Source organism: Cryptomeria japonica, chromosome 3 (assembly GCF_030272615.1).
Source record: "Cryptomeria japonica chromosome 3, Sugi_1.0, whole genome shotgun sequence".
In the NCBI taxonomy this organism is placed as follows: domain Eukaryota; kingdom Viridiplantae; phylum Streptophyta; class Pinopsida; order Cupressales; family Cupressaceae; genus Cryptomeria; species Cryptomeria japonica.
This window is the reverse complement of record NC_081407.1, coordinates 572,443,772-572,464,327: the sequence shown is the minus strand read 5'-3', so window position 1 is coordinate 572,464,327 and position 20,556 is coordinate 572,443,772. Positions and strand designations below refer to the sequence as shown.

Sequence of the window (20,556 nt, the reverse complement as noted above, 5' to 3'; positions counted from 1 at the left end):
GTGCTCATTCATGAATTGTGCCACCAAGTTGATTGGAATACACGAAAGCTTGTAAGTGCTAATGATCTTGTATCAGATTTAATGTGTATTTATGACAGTATGATTTGAACTGTACTTGTGAATTTGAAGATTGTAATGTTGTCCAACAATTTTGTTATCGAATGTTGTGAGAACCAAGGTTTCTGTTGTGGTATAGGAAAATACTATTGAAGGAAACAATATCTATATCTGCACATTAATTGTACTGGTATATCTTTAGGGTACTGCATAACTTGCGAGAGAAATCTGGTATTCTTTTTCAGTATTTTTGTTATTTATCTAGCCATTTGAATTTGGCAATTTTAAGGGATATTTTAGTGGTATTGGAGCCACCTTCCTGCCAGCTTGTGAGGGTTTGGTAATGTAGATCCGTGAAAATAAGAAGTTATGGATCCAATGACATTATTTCAGCTATTCCAAGACAAATTGCTACAAAGATGAGCCATAGAATCCCTAAAGGAAGAATGACAATTTGGAGAACCTGCTAGGGAAGTGGCTAGATGTCATGCCAAATATATGAACTCAAGGCAAGCTATACATCAAGATGTGTCCTTTGCTGACTACTTTGAGCTTCAAATGAATGTGTGAAGGAGTAGATATAAGGAGCAGCCCTGCAAGGAAAATTTTGGATTGGAACGATGGTATTCAAAAGTTACACATTTGAAGCCATCAAAATATTTGAAGAGTATTCAAGGCTATTTGATCAAATGAAATCTGTATTTGTTTTTGATGATTATTCGGGATATTTGGATTGGATAAAATCCAAGGGAAAGGGAACTTTATGGCAACATAACATGAAGAACAGAAGAGAAAAATTTAGCAATAGCAAATGTGGAATCTAAATGGAGTACAAGAGCACAAGAGAAGGTCAAGGAAGAAGTGATACTGGAGCAGAAAGAAAGGTAAGAATCTCACGATGTCAAATTGGAGAACTCCTTAATGGTTTAAGATATTAATGTACAGGCAATCCAAACTTCAGGTATGAACACAATTGCCTCATGTGAATATGACGATGTGCAGTGTGTGAGACTAATGATACCATACAATATCATGCAACATATTAGATGTGATGATGAGATGACAGGTTCTTTTGGGATTGAGTGCCAAAAAGAAGAATTGCAGGTTTATTAAGAAAACTACAATTACATGGAGGTGGGCCAAGAAACATTCACACTCCTTTGTTCTAGGACTGATAAAATCAATATTGAAGTTTGGAAGAAAGATGTTTATTTCTGAGTAGTGCAGTGGAGCGGCAGAGCAATAATTCTGAGGCTGATATGGGATCCTGGCATTTAGTTTGGGTGTGCACATGTGGATTGCTTGAGGACAAGAAATCTCTGGGATGGGAGGATTGTGATGTCCCCAATTTGGGGCCAGCTTATTTGCCAAATATTTTTAATTAATTAAATAAATAATTATTTATAACTGAAATATTAATTAATTAACTTAAGGCTGACCTTGGTGATATTTTTAAATAACTTATTGTTCTAGCGCTGACCTGGTATTGAAAATGATTTGCTGCTTCTCCTTGTTGGGCTGACATAAAGTATTGCTGGGCCGACATAAGAAGATATGTGTATATATACAGATTGGAGTTTTGAGGAGGGATATATATAATTTGCAAACTGGAAATCACATATAACCAAGCCTTCTATATTTTGGAACGAAAAATCCAAGATTGCGACTGGTAGGATGAAACCCCTACTCAGTCCTTTGTTCTTACATCACATATTCAGTCCACAGTTTTTTTAGTTTACATGTAGGTCTAGCACAAGTGATTATAAGGAAGCCACGAGTTTGTAAGGGACACTCAGATTTAGCAAGCTTTGATCTTCCATCAACTTTGCCAACAGAGTGCTAGCCACCTTTAGGTCATCCGTCAGGTGGTCGGACACCATCGTGATTACCAGGTCTAACTCTGACTATAATCATAGCTATGTGATTCGTCAGGTCTAAGTCATTTCGTGGTTCCTGAGTCATTGTATCTAGGGGCAAACATTTACAGTAAACAAATAAGAAGTGATTGGAAGAGGCTATTGAGGGGTGCACCACTTCCAAGATGCTCTTTCTTGAATTGTTCCACCAACTTCAGTTAAGCCGTCGATTTGGAATAAACGAAAGTTGTAAGTGCTTATGATCTGGTATCAGATTTATCATTTGTGTATTTATGGCAGTCCATGATCCGAACTGTACTTGTGAATCTGAAGATTGTAATGTTTTCCAACAATTCTGTTATCAAAGATTGTGAGAACCAAGGTTTCTGTTGTGGCATAGGAAAATACTATTGAAGGAAACAATATCTATATCTACACATTAATTGTATTGGAATATCTTTGGGGGTATTGGATAACTTGCAAGGGAGATTTGGTACTCTTTTTCTATCTTTCTGTTATTTATCTGAGCATATAAATTTGGCAATTTTCAGTGGGGTATCTCAGTATCTGAAATTGAATGTAGGAGCTATAGCAAGGCCGTTGTTCACTAGCTGCTGGTCAAGTCAGTCAAAAACCACCAAATTCCATCTCCCAACATTCATTCGACTCCTCACAACAATTCAGATCACCAATGCATTAACGCAAAATTCTTCAAACAACTTTAATTTGCCAAGAAAGGACAGGAACAGGTCTGTCATAAGTTTTGAGTCCTTACCTAGAGCTGTACGGCTTCCATATGTACTCACAAACACCACCAATACACTCCAAACTCTTACAATCAATATCAAAACTATCCAATGCCACTGAACAGCTTTGGAGGATCAATGAAAAAGGTACCAAACACACCCAACAATGCACATACCCAACAGGTATGACTTGTACGACCTAGTATAGTAGTACAACCCTTCAAAAACTCACACTGAAAACTAACACTTAAATCCTATGTTGCAGGGTACGTGTGTTTTGGTTCGCGAATCCACACCGGGTTCACTCGGGTATGCCCCAGGCGCATTGGGTGCACTATGGGTACGCAGGTGCACCCAACGTAAACCCGGGGTGAACCTGCAGTTCCAGCGCCCAATCACTTTTAAATGTGACTTTTTTTTTACCTTTTTCTGCCTTATAAACCCTAATTTGCCCCCGAAAGCATCATTTCACTCTCTTTCTCTCATTTTGTGACTTTACTCTCTCTTTTTCTCATTTTGGCATTTTGAAGGGTAGCTGGTTATTTTTAAAGGGGATCAATCGTGGATGGTGCCTGAGGAAGGATGATAGCTTGCACAAAGGAGATTCAATCATCTAAGGTAAGCATTATACCCTATTCTGTAGTCTTTTAACAATTTTTTTCAAGATTTTGATGAACTTTTTCAAGCTGTTTTAAAAAAAATAATTTTAAGAAAAAGAGAAACAAGTTCTACTATTTGCTATAATGATTTTTTGTACTTTCATTAGCTTATACATAGTGTAAGCTTCCATTTATTTTTTTCTAATTTAAAATTGTGTAATTTCTTATAATAGCAATTAATTTCTTATAATAGCAAAGAATGGCAACTAGTTTGAGGTTAGTGGGTGGGGCTCCAACCAAAAATTTAAAATTGATAAAGGATCTCCTTTACAGAGACATACTACAATGCTTGAACAACTTCCACGAGGTGGGGTTTTTATCTGGAATTGTGATTATTTTAAAACCTATTATAGGAGCTTGTAATGTTGAGTGAAGCTTCACTTTTGTAGCCCTCCTAGGAAAGGGATTAAAATGTGTGAAGGACCAGATAAGAAGGGGTTGCCTGCCACACAAATAGCGGCACTCATTAGAGAACAAGAAGCAATTGATGGTATGGCAAAAAGAGCAAAACTAAGAGCTTGTTCGTTCGCAAAGAGAAAAACAATGAGTTTATCCATAGATCGTCAACTAGTAATGGCCTCATAACATCCTTTCTTGGAGATACCCTCTGCAAGCTGAAGTAAAAAATCCCAATCTTTTTTGCAAAAGAGGCCCATTGGACAAGGCATTTAAAATGGAAGCAAGAGATATTGTAGAGCAAAAAAAGTGCACATTGCATCTATGCCAATGGTCTTCCTTTCAACTTGGTGAGATCACCATATTGGTGGGAAATGGTGGCGGCAATCAATAGTGCACCTCCTGGTTTCACAAATCCTAGGTATGAAAAGGTGTGCACCACCTTATTGGGAAGAGAGCAAAATTTCGTAGAGACATCACTCAAACCGATTAGAGATTTGGGTTGAATCAGGAGTTTCTATTTTTTTTGATGGATGGGAAGATTGCAAAAACCGTCCATTAAAAAATGTTATTGCAATGTCCCCCAAAGGGGCAATGTTTTTGAGGGTGGTTGATTGTGAGGGGCAAGTGAAAGATATAGAGTTCATTTCCAAAATCCTCGTTGTGTCCATAAAGATGGTGGGTCATGAAAATGTTGTCCAAATCTATATAGACAATGCAAAGGTTTGCAGGGCTGTAGGTGCTTTGGTTGAGCAAAGATATGAGTGCATTTTTTGGACACCATGCAACGTACATTCCCTTAACTTGATGATGCAAGAAATTGGCACTAAAATAGAGTGGGTGAAACAATAATACCAAGAGAGTGAGGAGATTCAAATGTTTGTGACAAACCACCATATGTCACAAGGCATTTTTAGGAGTTTCTTGAGGTTGGAATTGTTGAAGGTAAATTTAATTAATTTATTTAATTTTATTTATTCTATGTTTAATATGCATATAATATTTTTTAGTGTGCTATTGAAATATTTTTTACATGATTCTGGGTTTCTAAGATTCAATTTGCATCACATACAATCGTGATGAGACGAGATTTGAAGGTGCGAGAGGCATTGAGTGCCATGGTTTTAGTAACCAATGGGTTGTTTGGAAGTAGTGAGAGGGCCCAAAAGGTTAGGTCATTGATCCTAGATGACAATTGGTGGGATCATTTGGAATATGTCTTGAAGTTCACCCAGCGTGTCATGAGTATGATTAGGTTTGTTGATACAGATACACCATGTTTGGGGGAAGTCTATGATGGCATGGCACCATGATAGAAAAAATGAAAGTCATAATAGCACAAAAAGAGAGTGACCCCAAAGAAATATTTTTTCTAAAGGCTGGAAAAAATCATTCTTCATCATTGTAACAACATGACATGCCATTGTCTTGAATTTCACCCAGCCTATCATGAGTGTGATTAGGTTTGCTGATATAAGTACACCATGTTTGGGGGAAGTCTATGATGGCATGGACACCATGATAGAGAAAAAAAAGTCATAATAGCACAAAAAGAGAATGACCCCAAAGAAACATTTTTTCAAAAGGGTGGAAAAAATCGTTCTTCATTGTTGGAACAAGATGACCACGCCATTGCATCTCCTTGCATATGCATTATCTCCCAAGTACTATAGCACTACTATACTTTCTTTGCCAGGGAGAACTCCACCATATAGAGATATTGTAGTTGCTATTGGGTACACACGAGCATTTGCTAGACTCTTCTTAGATCCTAAAGTGGTTGAACATGTTAGGAGATAGTTTGGCATGTTTATCTCAAGAAAAGATCATAGTCCTTGTGCTATTAATGACCAGTCCAAAATGGATGCTACTACGTGGTGGTACCTTCATGGTCAAGATTATTTGTTCCTCCAAACTCTTACAATCAAGATTCTATCACAAGTAAGTTTCTTTTACTTTTTATTTTTAACATTTGTGTTCTAAAATTTGGTACTTAACACTCTTTAATTTATTTTGCATTTTTTATTTTTAAGTTTTGTTGGTTTTCTCTCCAATTTCAACAGGTTGGAAGTTCTTCCATTGAACGGAATTGGATTACATACTCCTTTATCCACTCAATGAAGCGTAATCGGTTGGCTACTAAAAAAAAAGAAGACTTGGTTTATGTTCATTCCAATTTGCATCTTCTATCACATAAGGAACACGAATACAAGGATGGGTCAATGAAACATTGGGATGTAACCCCTGATTGTATCAACTTGGATGCAAGATGATCTTGGTAGAGTCACTATGGGTGATGATGATGAGATACCTACAAATGACACACCTAATGGGAGTAGCATTGCTTTGGGTTCAAATGATTTTGAACTTGAAGCAAACGATGATGATCTTGATCTAGATCTGTTTGATGATTGATGAAGATAAAAGACAATTATTATTTTTGATTGTCAATTTTGTAATTATAATGAGTTTTATTTGAATTGTGAACCTAGACATATATGATACATTGATATATGGCATATGACATAATATGATAATATTGAAATTCTAAAGTATCAATGTTGGAAGGTTGGTGCCTTCGTCCCCTTGGTTGTTTAGTGCCGCCCTCAGGGATTTGTGATGTGGCTTAACCACCTCTCGTGGTTTGTTTATCTTTGGTGTTTGTATCGGGCATTAATAGGTCGATCTTTTGGTGCAATGACAAACCTTGTGCCAACAAGTGGTATCAGAGCTCAGGTCATGGGTTTGAATTCCTCGGTTGTGCTAGGGGGGATTGTTGGAAGGTTGGTGCCTTCGTCCCCTTGGTTGTTCAACGCTGCCCTTGGGGATTCGTGTCATGGCTTAACTACCTCCCGTGGTTTGCTCATCTCTGGTGTTTGTATTGGGCATTAATAGGTCGATCTTTTGGTGCAACGACAAACCTTGGAGAAACAATCAATTGGCATTTGGCATTGATCAATGATGAAGTATCATACTATCAAATGTATTTAGTTTTACAATTTTGTATATTTCTTTAAATTTTTGTATATGCACACACATGTATAGGCAAAAAAAAATTGCCCATACCCACGAACTGGGTGCTCGTACTTGTATCCATGCCCAAACCCGTACTGGTAACTTAGCTTAAATCCCAAAGATAGCTTTTTCAAACTTGGGCACTAACAAACAAGATAAAATACATGTCATAGAGGCAGCGATTTGCTTCCTAATTCCATGCCAAGGTTCCAAGTATCCTATGTTTGGTATGACCTGCTTAGAAAAATTTGTCAATAGCTTCAACCTCCAAGAAACTCTTCAAAAGAGGTCACTTTGTCATAAGGAACACAAATAACTCCTACCCAAATGAGTCTTGAACCCTATCACAACTTTCCCAACAATCATGAAGGGTACGACCCTTCTTGGAGAATAGTATGGCTAGAAACAAATCCTCAGAGAAACACTTCAAAAACACACCTAAAAACATTGAAAAGATTAGCAAATGTCACTAACAAAATTTGCAAATCAAAATACCATAAAATCTTTATTTCCTGAAACCCTTGTTTGAAACTCTATGGAGAACAATGGTGACCCTTGTGTGGAATCATTCAAACCAGCTAGGGGTCATCTTTTAGATCTGAAACCAACAACCAAAAAAGGGGTTTCCTCCTTAGTTGACCTTGGAAGAACTTGAAAGTTCAATTCAGCAACATCCTATTATGTGTACTCTTCTATCTATGGAAAATGAGAACCCAAATCCCCTTTTATAGGTTTGGAAGGAAAAATAAGCCAATTTGAAATTATAAATAATTAATTTGCCATCAAAAGCACATTTCAAATTATTGAAATGAATTTATGTGTGGGCCCCCTTTCCCTAGGCGTCCACTTGAAGGGACATAAAGTGACTTTATAAAAATACAACACTTAGTGAAATAATATAATATCAAACATTAGAACTTAAGTGTATATTTAAATACTACATTCTAAGTTGCGGAAAGTATTGTCGAGGCATCAAAAACCAAATCTGAGCATGCCAAGATGTAACTGAGGCAATGGGATGAAGATTTGTGCCAACTCGGAGACTTACTAAAAATAGACACTCTAAAAATGCTTCTGAAAGCATCGCTGCAATCCATAACGCCAATTGAGCTCAAATCCATCAATGGAAACAAAGAAAGACTAAATTGGTGTACTCCAAAAAGTTTGGAATTCTCCCCTACTCACTTGGAAGCTTATAGGAAAACTTAGAAACTGACCAAAAGCTCATGAAACAATATTGCATTAAATGGAGACATTACAGCTCTTTTCGTTCCACGAATTGAGTGATCTTATCTCTTATTTATCTCCTTGATATTGGTATTGTCTTCTTCCCACTTTAATGGAGGCTAATTTTCTCAATGTCTCTCTTCAGATGATCGTTCTTTTTCTTCTATGTGATTCTTTTTACTGCTCTTATATTGTTGTAAAATTTACCATCATTTTTCATATCTTCTTCATTTGGCCTAAATATCTTTCAAGATAATGCAATGGATTGCTGACAATCCTGGTATGCTATTAATAAAGCAGTCAAGAGGCATGGTAATGCCCAAGTTGTCAAAGACAGCATGTTGAGACTCATGATTCTTTTAAAACTCTTCTCATATGTGCTTTCTCAATGAAAGGTACCACAGGTTTTGTAATGTCTTGTGTTAGTTGCTTTTCCTTTCTCACTTGGATTTTCTAGTCAATTGGATTTGTTGGTCCATTTATGCTTAATTGTATACTTACATCTTGATGTGTCAATGATGATAATTGTTGACACCATAGTTGGACTACTCGCGACTCGGCTCGACTCGCCAAGCCCCTAGGAAAAAAACTTGACAAAAACTCGGGAAAAACTCGGCGAAAAACTCGTCAACTTAAAAACACTCTTAAATTTAATAAAAAATGCTTTTTTTTTGCAAAATTTAATGACAAGATGCATCCAATGAGTCAATAAATGATAACACAAAAGAAATAAGCTGATTCTTGATATATTTAAATGCAAAGTGTCTACAAAATCGCATCCTCATGAGGAATGCTGATGGCTGGAAGCCTGGAAGCAAAATAGTAAATAGTTTTTGTAAAACCAAAAGTAAATACATCATTACAAATTACAATTACAACTTCCTCTTCCTAGCTCTAACAAAAACTAGGGGAGAGGTAAAACTAGAGGGTCTAGTCCTAGAAGTCTGCAGTGGGTGTGACTGTGCCTCCTTGCTCGGTATGGCTGGCTCATCCTTCATCCTGGATGAAGCTATGTCTCCACTTGTTTGTGGCACTGGCAATGACTCCTCATCCTCATCCTCTTCCTCCTCAATGTCATCTAGCGTGAAACCGAATCCACCCCCCTCCTCCTCCATAGCCCGCCTCTCTAAATCAGTGATGTCATCCTCGAAAAACAATGGAGGCTGCTCCTGTGATGTCCAATCACTGTAAGGATCTATACCATCTAAGTCAAGTGGACCACCTGCTACTTCCTCTACCTTCCTTACACGCAATCGAAGATTATATTGCACAAAGACAAGGTCATTGAGGCGTTTTTGACCTAACTTGCTCCTCTTCTTCGTGTCGATGGCTTCAAACAAGCTCTGATTATGCTCACAACTGGATGAACTACAAGTCTGACATAAGATTCCGAGGGCAAATTTTTTGAGATTTGGGGTATTTCCACCCCAACTTTCCCACCAAGCATCTGCCAATTTAAATTAAGTTGAGAGTAGCACCCCTCATCGGGGTCTGAGGGTGAGAAAAAGAGGGGTAGAGAGATAGCTCTAGATCTTGGGGGAGAGAGGAGAGAGTGAGATGGAGTGTGGTAGAGAGGGGGATAGAGGAAGAGTGACAGGGAGATAGATAGGTCTAAAATTCGAGGCAGATGAAGTGAGTGAGATAGAGAGAGTGAGAGAATGTTGATAGGAGCATAATGGATACTGAAATTTGACTGTCTGAAAAATTAAAAGATCTTCTAAAACCTAGAATTTGCATTATAACTCCTAGCGATCTGAAACCACTCTCAAACATCTTGCCAATATATACATGAAATATAACTTAAAGTATAAGAAAGGAAAAAAACATATTGAAATGCCACTTATACTTAAATGTAATATTTCATGTATATATTCTAGTGAAGAGAATTAAACTGACCTGAAAAAACAAAAATAGATAATTTTTTGACATGTTTGGGCCTCTTTTTTTAGTCTAGCCGAGTTTTTGCTGCGAGTTAAAGTGGTAAAAACTCGCAGAGCTAAAAAACTCGGCGAGTTTTTGAAACTCGCCGAGTACTCTGCGAGTGTTCCATCTATGGTTGACACTACTCCGCTTGGCTCAAATTCGTAAAGGCAACAGTGCTAGTTATGCCATCAAATGTCACAAAGAATATTACTTTTTGGGAACGTACCAATGATCACATGCAAGAGAAAATGAGATAGAAATTGCTCATCTATTCATATATCATCATGTAGTGTACAATCAGCTTTGGTACAAGGAGATGTATCATATAACTATCCGCAAGAGCCCTGGTACCTTTACTGAGATCCTCATGCATGAAATTGGGTCACTAGAGAGGAGTGTGGATTGGAGCACCACTCTTTGGGTATGGACCAATGCTAGCCAACATATAACTAAGTACCTTTCCCAATCAACCCATGTAATAAGCTTTCTTTTATTTCACAAAGGTTTTCCTTTTTGATTCAAGGGTTTATTAGAGGGTTTCATGGGCTGGATACCAGACTTCTCAGTTCTTGGCACTTGCAGCACTCTTCTCTAGTTTGTTTGTGTGTTCTAACTATTTGTTTTTTCCAAGATTTATCTCAGTAATTCTTTTGTTTGTGGAGCTGTTTTCTGTTTTTAGATTCTTAGCCAATAAGGGTTTTATCACTGAAGCCATTGAATATCACACCAAGGTTCTCCAGTCTATTATGGGCTGAACTTTTATAGGGGTTTTCTTTGTCCATTTTCATCAAGATTCTTGCCTTCTTGTTCTGGTGGTCGGGTATTGTCATCTATGATTTATATCTTGTTCTCTGTGTGTGGGCTAATCACTCGTTCATTTCTGCTAGTTGTATCTGTCTCTTGCTTGGATGGAGTGCTATTTTTACTAACCAACTTTTTGCAAAGAAGTTGTGCATTTGTTTATCAATAATAATAAAAATTTCTGTTACAAAAAGGCTTTTGAAAGGAAGGCTTTCTCAAACATTTCCCGTTTTTATGTCTTATCTGTTTGAGAATCTCCTTATTTGTTCCTGACTTGTTTCACATCCTGTAGAGGCGTTTGTTGTTTTGTTTAGGGAGGACAGATTTAAACAATGACAATTCTTTTAACTTTTACATTGCAAAAATCTTCCATCTTACTTTCGTAGCCACTGAAAAGTAGTTTGACAGTCTTATAGGCACTCCTTTAAGCTGTAAGACAATTTCACAATGATGATGATATACCTAGCAATACATGCTGCTAGTTGTCCATAGACAGCCTTTCTATCAACTTGGGAGTTGATGCATGGCTATGAGAATCTGTCTGTGAAGATTTTTAATAGCATATATTCTTCATATTGCAATGTTCTGAAAGTGATAGTTCAAGTTGTCAATTCTATAATTGCTTTCTCCTGTCTAAACAGGGATGCAATTACCATTCTTTATCTACTGTTTATATACAAATAATTCAAGGAAGCTTACATAATATATTTTCTTGTCATTGTGTAGCCCCTTCACTGCTGCACGATATCACAGCCTTGTTATTGACAAAGAAAGCTTTCCTCATGATGAACTTGAGATTACAGCCTGGACTGATGATGGCCTTATCATGGGTGTTCGCCATAAGAGGTACAAACATATTCAGGTAAGAGCAGTTTCTTTGCTATTATATTCGTAACACACTATTTTCCATTTCTGTTTTCTCTCCCAGTCATCTTGTATTGTCCTTGTTGAGACATGTTCTCTATCCTGCTATGTGAACTATGCCACTTGTTTAGATAGAATTCTCATTGTAAATATTCTTGTAGTTATATACCGCCCTTAAAATAGAAGAGTGATGAAGGTCTGAAGATTCATTTAAATGGAAAATGTAGAGAACAACTTGAAATTCCTTAAGCCATTTTTGGCTGCAATTCAAGATGTTTTGGGCTATATTTTGGGCAATAAAGGTCTTCTATTCTTTTCTCCCATTTCAGCCTGTGTTTAGGACTTTGTTTGGCTTAGGGGTGTCTCTTACTTTGTAATTGAAACTAATTTTTTAGTAATTCACTATTTAACCAAAACATTGGTGTTTGGTAGTTGGTTGTAATAGTTCATTTACTATTAGCATGGAAGGTATAACAGACTAGTAATATACATGCATAGATTTTTAATATTTCAACATTTTTGATATTTCAACTAGTAATAATTTTAGTTACTTTATTTGGATTGGAAACAACTGTGTTCTACTTTTATTTCTGATGTTTCAAGTCTATATTCCAGCTCAGATTCAGGGATATGGATCCATATCTCCTTGAAGCTGAGTCTATAAGATAGACCTGAAAGTTTGGAAACGAAAAATATAGCAGGTCCCGAAGGATTACCTAAGGATAACTCAGCTATTCTCTTGGCTTTAAGCTTTTGGTAGGATAGTGTTGTGACCTTTTCCACACATCACCCCATTGCAAATGGGGACCCTCTCTTTTCTTGTTTTCTAGGATTTTGTTAGTGTCTTGTGACCTTTTGCTGCAGTTTCACCAAGCCTTGTCCAGTTCAGAGCATTTCAAGCCCTGACAATTGAAAGTTAGTTCTTGCAAGTTATGTGATTCCGAAGTATGAACACCACCAGAATGCTTAGAGAGGCCAAAGGACGAAGATCGCAATTGATTTGGACGAATTTGGACAACTTTCTATTTTTAGAAAGTTTGCTTTTTTTGCTTTTTCCTATTTTTTAGGAAGTTTCGTTTTTGGCATTTTTAGCCCGATCCCTGGTATGGCTATTTTTAGAAAGTTTTTCCTATTTTTTAGGGATGTCTGCTTTTTGCTTTTTCGGGATGCAAACCTAGGGTTTACACTTGCACCATCGACCAGCTCCGACCAGATCTCGAAAATTCCAAGTTTTTACCTAAAAAAGTTGAATCCCTAGATTTTAGGCTTTTTGCTTTTTCTGGGATGTAAACCTAGGGTTTACACTTGTAATACTGACTTGCCTCGACCGGAACTCGAAAATTCCAAGTTTTGACCTAAAAAAGCTGAATCCCTAGATTTTAGGCTTTTTGCTTTTTCCGGGATGCAAACCTATGGTTTACACTTGCACCATCGACTAGCTCCGACCAGATCTCGAAAATTCCAAGTTTTGACCCAAAAAGCTAAAATCCCTAGATTTTAGGCTTTTTGCTTTTTCAGATGATCCACCTAAGCACAGATTTCAAATTTGAAGTTAATCCGGTTAAATTAAATTAAACTGTGAAATTTTGAAATTTCTTTGAAAATTCTTCTAAGTCTGGCTAACAAGGGTTTTGAAGTGTTTCTGCAAGTTCAAACCCCATCACGAAGGTTGAAGAGGCCATGAAGGTGCCAAGCTCAAAGTCCGCCATGCCAAGGGAGGTCATGTGGGTGTTGAGGTTAAAGTCCGCCATGCCAATGGAGGTCATGTGGGTGCCTTGCCTAAAGTCCGCCATGAGTTGGGAGGTCACATGGGTGCCCACTACAAAGTCCGCCCCACCTAAGGAGACAATGGAGGAGCAAGGGTTGAAGTCCGCCCAAGATCAAAGAAGGTCACATGGGTGCAAGGCTTGAAGTCCGCCCAAGGCATAAGAGGGGCCATGAAGGAGGTAACTCCAAAGTCCGCCCAACCATGAAGAGGCCAAGCTAAAGTCCGCCATGCCATGAAGGGGCCATGAAGAGGCCAAGCTAAAGTCCGCCCAAGTTTGAAGGGGCCACGAAGGAGCACTCTCCAAAGTCCGCCCAAGGTTGGGAGGCTAAGGAGGAGGAGTGATCAAAGTCCGCCCAAGGAGGAGAAGCACTAGAAGTCCGCCCAAGGAGGAGAAGCACTAGAAGTCCGCCCAAGATGGAGAAGACACCAAAGTCCACCATAGTCATGTGGAAACCTTGCTAGAAGTCCGCCCAAGATGCTAAGTCAAGCAAGAGGAGTGTAACTTAAAGTCCGCCCAAGCAAGAAGAGGGGCTATGAAGGAGCTAACAACAAAGTCCGCCCCACCTTGATGGAGACCATGGAGGAGCAAGGGTAAAGGTCCGCCCAAGGCTGAAGAGGCTATGTGGGGGCTAAGGTAAAGTCCGCCCAAGGCTGAAGAGGCTATGTGGGGGCTAAGGTAAAGTCCGCCCAAGGTTGAAGGGGCCATGAAGAGGCCAAGGTAAAGTCCGCCCAAGGTTGAAGGGGCCATGAAGAAACCACCAAAGTCCGCCCAAGCTTGCCAAGTCTTGGGAGCAACCTCCAAAGTCCGCCATAGGCTAGGAGGGTCCATGGAGGAATCAACACCAAAGTCCGCCAAGGTAAAGGAGGCCATGGAGGAGTCAACATCAAAGTCCACCCCAATGCCTTAGTCAATTTTTCACGTTAATAGAGGCCACGAAGGAGTTCTAGGCAAAGTCCGCCATACCTTGGAGAGGTTGGCAAAATTCGCCAAAATTTGAAAAAGATGGAGATAAAATTCGAAAAATCAACCTACACATGGAAGGTCAAACAAAGTCAACAAAATCCATAGAGATTTCAAATTAAATCCAAAATGAAGAAATATCTAAATAAAAAAAAAATCCTCAAAATAAATCCAAAATGGAAAGTTTTTTTTTGAGAATATTGAGGGAATATTAAAAATTTATTAAGATATTAATTCAAAATGGGAAGTTTTTTTGAAAGGGAATATTGGAGGATTAATGAATATCTTCAAACTTAAATCAAAATGGAAAGTTTTTTTTAGAATTAGAAGTATGAGTTGGATGATTTTAGGGGTTTTTCTTAAAACTTGTCTACAAATACTTCATTATCAAATTCATTATTACATCAAGAAGTTCAAAATTACTAAGGAGAGCTTAGTAAAGTATGTCAGTTTGAAGATCATCTGGAAGAAATTCTAGATATTGCTGGAAGTGGGATAATATTTTTTTTTGGCAGAAGGCTTACAGATTTGTGGAGAAAGGCATCTTTTCTAAATTTTCTCAATATTTTGGAGAAAAGTCTAGCCTTATTCCTATCCAAGTCGGAGGTAAAACTAAAATTGTGAATTTTCTGAATATTTTGCGGAATTTAATAAATGAATTTTTTCAAAAAAAAAAAAAAATTTTGGAGAAAGAAAATTCAATTTTTTTGGCTAAGTATGAAAGTTTTTGAAAATTTTAACACTTGATGGTAACTTCAACCGACCTCAAGGCTGAGGGTTTGGAGGTGAAAATTCAATTTTTTTGGCTAAGTATGAAAATTTTCGAAAGTTTTAACACTTGATGGTGACTTCAACCAGCTTCAAGGCTGAGGGTCTGGAGGTGAAAATTCAATTTTTTTGGCTAAGTATGAATTTTTTTTGAAAGTTTTAACACGATGGTGACTTCAACCAGCTTCAAGGCTGAGGGTCTGGAGGTGAAAATTCAACTTTTGTGGCTAAGTAATGAGAGTGAAAAAATGAAAATTTTCCAACACTTAGCCATTTCGTGGCCCCGTTATTTTTTTCGAAATTCTGCAGAATTTTTTCTAACTTAAAGTTTTTATCATTCATCTGCAGGTCTTGAGCACCATGAAGTTCCAGGTAGATAAAGATGCTCCTCCAGAGTCAAGGATGACTTCCAAGTGGAAGAACATCAACGACACCAACCTCGGACACATCAATCTGAGGGAGTTTAAGAAGTGAATGTTTGGTCTGGACAACCTTGTGCCTACCACCATTGCGCGAAAAATGATGAAGAGTGGTATCGTGCATGCTACTGGCTTCCTCCCCACCATGCAGTGCAATGAACTAGTAGTTGAATGTGCCAAACACTACAACCCCATCAGTAAGGATATTGTTGCACCTGATGGAAGAGTGTTGGCGAATGTCAGCGATGAGGCCATCAGAGAGGCCTTCAGGATCCCTGAGTACCACAACACAATATATATGACCAAGGATGAAGCTGATAGTCCGTACCATGATCACCTGGAAGAATATGATGCCATAGTTAATCATTCCTGGCTAGACAAGCCGAGGAAGGGCGCCTCTAAACTCCAGAGAAGAAGCCTAGTGCGAGCATACTTCAAGGAGGACATTGGGGACATGATTGTCTTACTCAATAGAATAATAGGAAATCCTCAGGGAGCTCCATTCGAACCCTGGATGTATTATTTCATTAATGAAATAATCAATGGAGTAAAAATGATAGACTGGGCCCGTATGATCAGTGACAGTTTAGACAGCCAGCTAAGGACTCTGGAGGCAAATAGGACTTTCTTCATGAGTTCTTACTTGTTCTATTCTTCGGCTAGGACCTACAAGTACAGAGGTCTCACTTGTAGAGGAGAAGTTGGGAACAAGGAGAACCAATTTCCGGTATATGATTGCTATCCCCAGCTCCATATGGAGGAGAAGTTCCATTTCAAAAGGGTGAATGATGCCTTCCTAATGCACATTACCCGGACCCTTGAAGGTGGCCTGCACCAGAGGCTCTCTCAAGAGTCTATGGACTTCATCAGTCGGTTCGGGTGTTGGTACATCCAATATCCAAAGTTCACTTACCTCCGAATTTAGGGATTCTCTGGTCCTCCATACAAGCTTCCAGCTTACCCTACCAACCGAGTGGTGTTGCTCGAGGTTGTGAGACAATTGGAGGAGTATATAGTGATTCAAAGGGATAAGCAGAAGAAGGCAGGCACATCCTCACTTACAATTGGTAATGGGCTGGAAACATGTCCATCATCACAAGCTGCAGCTACCGCTGAGAAAGAACTAGCCTGGTATCCCTTTTACCAATACAAGGCAAGAAAAGATTTGGATCCATTCCAGAGGATAAAGAAGATCGAAGGGACAACGTTTGAGCACAGACTGGATTTGGAAGACTACTGGGCTAATGCAGCCGATAGTTTCGAGATCCGGAAGAGGTTCTGGTCTAGAATTCCTTTAAGTATGGTGAGAGCAATGGAAGTGTTCAAAGTTGCCGATCAAGTGGAAGAAAGCCTAGAACTTCAGCAGCTGGGTTTTGAGAAAATGAAGAATGAACCTTTAGTCTTGATAGATTGGACAGAGGGAGAAAAATCAGATCTAGCAGACCTCATGAGGTCAGTGGTTGAATACTCAAGGTGGTGGGCATCTGAAAAGACAAAACAGTTGAAGGCCAAAGGTATGGTTCTAACTTATGAATTAATGGGAGTGGATGATACTCTGTCCGTCCACCCAAGTACCTCCGCCGGTGATGCTCGGAATTCGGAAAGCGTTGGATCTCGAAAGAGAAAGGAGTTGGGTGGAAGCTCCACAAAGTGCACAGGGAAAAGGGCTGTAGTTGAAAGAAGAGAATCCAGCGAAAGTCACTCCATCCTAAGTGCTGCTTCCATTGCGCCTGATCAGAGTACAATTGGGGAACAAGAGATTAACATCTATGTGAGTGATGATGAAGTAAGAGTGCTTTCTCAGCCGGCTGAGGAGGTGGTGGAGAAGGTCTTCCGAACTCCAGATAGAGGGCAGGGTGAAGCCCCTATAATTTTCTTGGATGGCATACCAGCGAATTGAGGAGAAGCAGACGATGAGTTTGATCGGAATACTCTAGAACAATCAACCATTCCTGATTGGCTGAGAGCAAGAATAAAGGCCAAGGTTCCCAAGGAGGTCCACTCAGCCGAGGAGGCTACCGCAGCATTCCTAGAGAAGGTGAATGAGCCCGCCGCAGCTAAACCGCCCAAACCAGCTAGGAAGTTCTCCCTGATTCAGAGAGACAGTGCCGGATTCAGGACAGTCCAGCTAGCAGTGCCCAAAGAAGGGAAGACTAGGGACAATGTCACCGCAGATGACTACAAGATCACCACCATAGAGATGGGTAAGCCTACCCAGGACCAGGAGGTCCAACATTTTGACGACTCCTGTAATGTTCTAAAGACAAGGTTGGCTCATGAGAAAGAAAAGAGAAAGAAAGTGGAAGAAGAGAACTAGCAGTGGAGGAAGTATGTTCTCCATCTTACCAGCCCGCTCAACCATGAAGTCCTAGCTACTCCACCACAGCCTCTTCAGCAGGGATCAATGAAGGACTATGATGAGATGAAGGGATCGTACATTCAGGAAAAGGAGTGGATTTCAGATGCTGTGATACGTGCTGACACCCTGGTAGAAAACTTAGTATCAGCGCATGAGGCAACTTCTTTGTTGATTGATCGTATCCAGGATCTATCATCCAATTGGGAAGAAGTGGATGAAATTTAGAATAAAATACTCCCTCACCTAAAGGTTATCCGAGGCATGTCAAAGAAGAGCTTAGTGGATGCAGGCATCATACATATAGGAGACAGGTACGACTTCGGCACGTGGTACTATGCTCTGGTCACTCGGATTGAAGTCCTGAAGAAATCCGAGACCAAGTGTTTTGAGACAGAGGCAAGGGTTAGAGAGATCTTGGGCAAGGTATTTCGGGTGGCGTCAGAGATCTGGCAGAAGGAAAGCCTAAGGGAGAAGCATTTACAAGCAAAGAACCTGAGAGCCAAGATTCAGACAAGCTTCTTTCGAGATTCAGGGATGATTGACAAAGGCGATCTTTCTAAGATTGCAAACTTCCTCTCCATTGATGACAACTTCCTCACCCAGGCAGTGGAGTGGGAAGGCATCCTTGCTACGTGTGCCGACGATGTGGATCTCGTCGACTTCCAAATTGGCGGTTTGCCAAGTGTCACCATAGAGGAGGTCAAGCTCGTGGTGTCCAGATACGTTGAATCTCTGAAAGAGGAAAGTGGCCACTCACCTCAGTAAAATTAGCAGCTGCGCCACTTGTCACTCTTTCATTTGCTTGAACTGATAGTATTTCGGGAAACCCTAATTAGGGTTTAGGACTTTCAATCTTGGCCCTTGATCACTGTTTGATCTCGGCCATTCATTTATTTTTGAGAAACTATATAAGGTTGCCTCCCCTCATTTGAAAAGGGTGAGGTTTTTGATGTATTGTTGCTTAAGGTCATTTCCAGATAATATATTGCATGTGCGCTGCTTTGTAATCTCTATTATTTGAATGATTTGCATGGTTTCAATTGCCTCAACACTTAGTTAGAAATAATTAAGATTTGCTTTCATTGTTGTTAATTTGAATGAAAGATTTGATAAGTATCAATTGAAGGTGTATTTCCGCTCATACTTTTGGTAAATGGATGATTTCCATTCTACCGTGCAAAGTTAGTCTGAGCCCATCCCCTGTGCATCCCAACATCTTGATCATAAGCACAACCCATTGAAGATTGCACCGGCCTTGTGTAGTTGTCCCTAGTGTGGCGAAGCAAGGTTTGGTTTCTCGAAAGCATCCAGTTGATACCGTCTCCAGAATTCGTAGGATTAGATTAGCCTTCCTGAACCCTATCTCTTTTTCCCTTTCTTTTGAAAGTCTAAATCCCAGAAAACCCCCCAAAAAAAGAAGAGCCTAAATTGCTAAATCCATCTAAGTCCAGCAGTTCAAAAGAATACTTGTCAAACGTAAGTCTCCCTTGAAAATTTCAGCATACACTACCCAAGAAGCTATTCCACTAAAGTCGCTTGTTCACACATATAGACCTTGGAATTAGTAGTGATTTTTCAGGAGAGGATAGAATACCTTCGGGTATCCTATCCTAATGTTTGGTAGATGATAAAACAGACACCAACAGATAGGAATAGGACATCTTCACGAGGTTTGATTGTTTGAGGTTGTTAAGGGCAAAATTAATCAAGTATGAAGTTTTCACGGTTAGACAAGGGCTGGAAACAATTATGATGTATGGTTTTGACTTGTCCTTCAAATGGGAACTTTAAACACTTGTGGACTATGGAAGGGACTTCATGGATGTGAGCCAAGGATGACTCAACTTCACATGAAAATAGTTCGAGGTAAGGATAATGGTAAAAGGAACATCTAAGCGTTTAGAACCAACTTCAATGGGAAGGGTGATGGAACCAATGGTGGGGCAAGTGAAACCACCATGCACCTTAATCAAGACTTCAGATTTTTCATAAGTGTCTTGATATAATTCATGTGTGTAAAGATATTTTTCTGTAATCACATTCACCATAAATATTGGATTAATAAGCCCCCATGTGTGGGTTCGTTATTGATTCTATTAGTAATGTATAATGGTCTATCCGGTGCATTCAAGATATCATTTGAGGTAAAGGTGATATTAGGTTCACGTGTAGGCATAGATTTCTCTTGTTCTATCAGATTCACAGAATCGTAAGCTTGGTTGGATTGTTCATCAAAGGCTATATGACTGCCAATATTAGGCTAAACAACATTTGTGGAATGGGAAGGCAAAGGGCTGGTAAAGATTTGCAAGTTTTGATTAGGTGGTGCTATTGATTTATTCCCTTTATCATTCACACCATCCACTTGTATGATATTAGAGTCAATGAAGTCTTGAATTTCATTTCTAAGACACATGCATCTCTCCATATCATGTCCTGGTGTACGATGATATTGACAAAAGGCCTTTGGGTTAAACAAAGGAGACAAAGGCTTTGAGGTATCTATGGGATGGATGGGGGGGAATTTCATCAAGTTGTTATTAATCAATTGAAGCATAATGGAGTGGAAGGACTTGGAAAGCAGTTTGAAGTTGCGATTATTTAGTTTAGAAAAAAAGTGAGCTACAATAGGTGTTATGGCTGTAACTTGACTTTCAATGTTGCTGGAAACTTAGAAGAATGGTTGTTGATCTTGATGAAGTTTTTGTTTTGTTTTCTAAAGCCTTGATAAGTTTGA

The 20,556-nt window shown here is 39.1% G+C and overlaps 1 protein-coding gene across 3 annotated transcripts in view; it reads left to right on the top strand.

Annotated features, from left to right (window-relative positions):
- Positions 1–20,556, top strand: part of LOC131075679 (anthranilate synthase beta subunit 1, chloroplastic) — a 116,300-nt gene that overhangs the window by 74,177 nt on the left and 21,567 nt on the right. For 2 of the 3 annotated variants that reach the window (XM_058012531.2, XM_058012532.2), the window contains exon 7: positions 11,407–11,542. The exons of the other annotated variant lie outside the window; for it this stretch is intronic. In XM_058012531.2, coding sequence (XP_057868514.1) covers positions 11,407–11,542 — 136 coding nt within the window. The remainder of the gene's footprint in view (positions 1–11,406; positions 11,543–20,556) is intronic. 3 annotated transcript variants of the gene reach the window in all.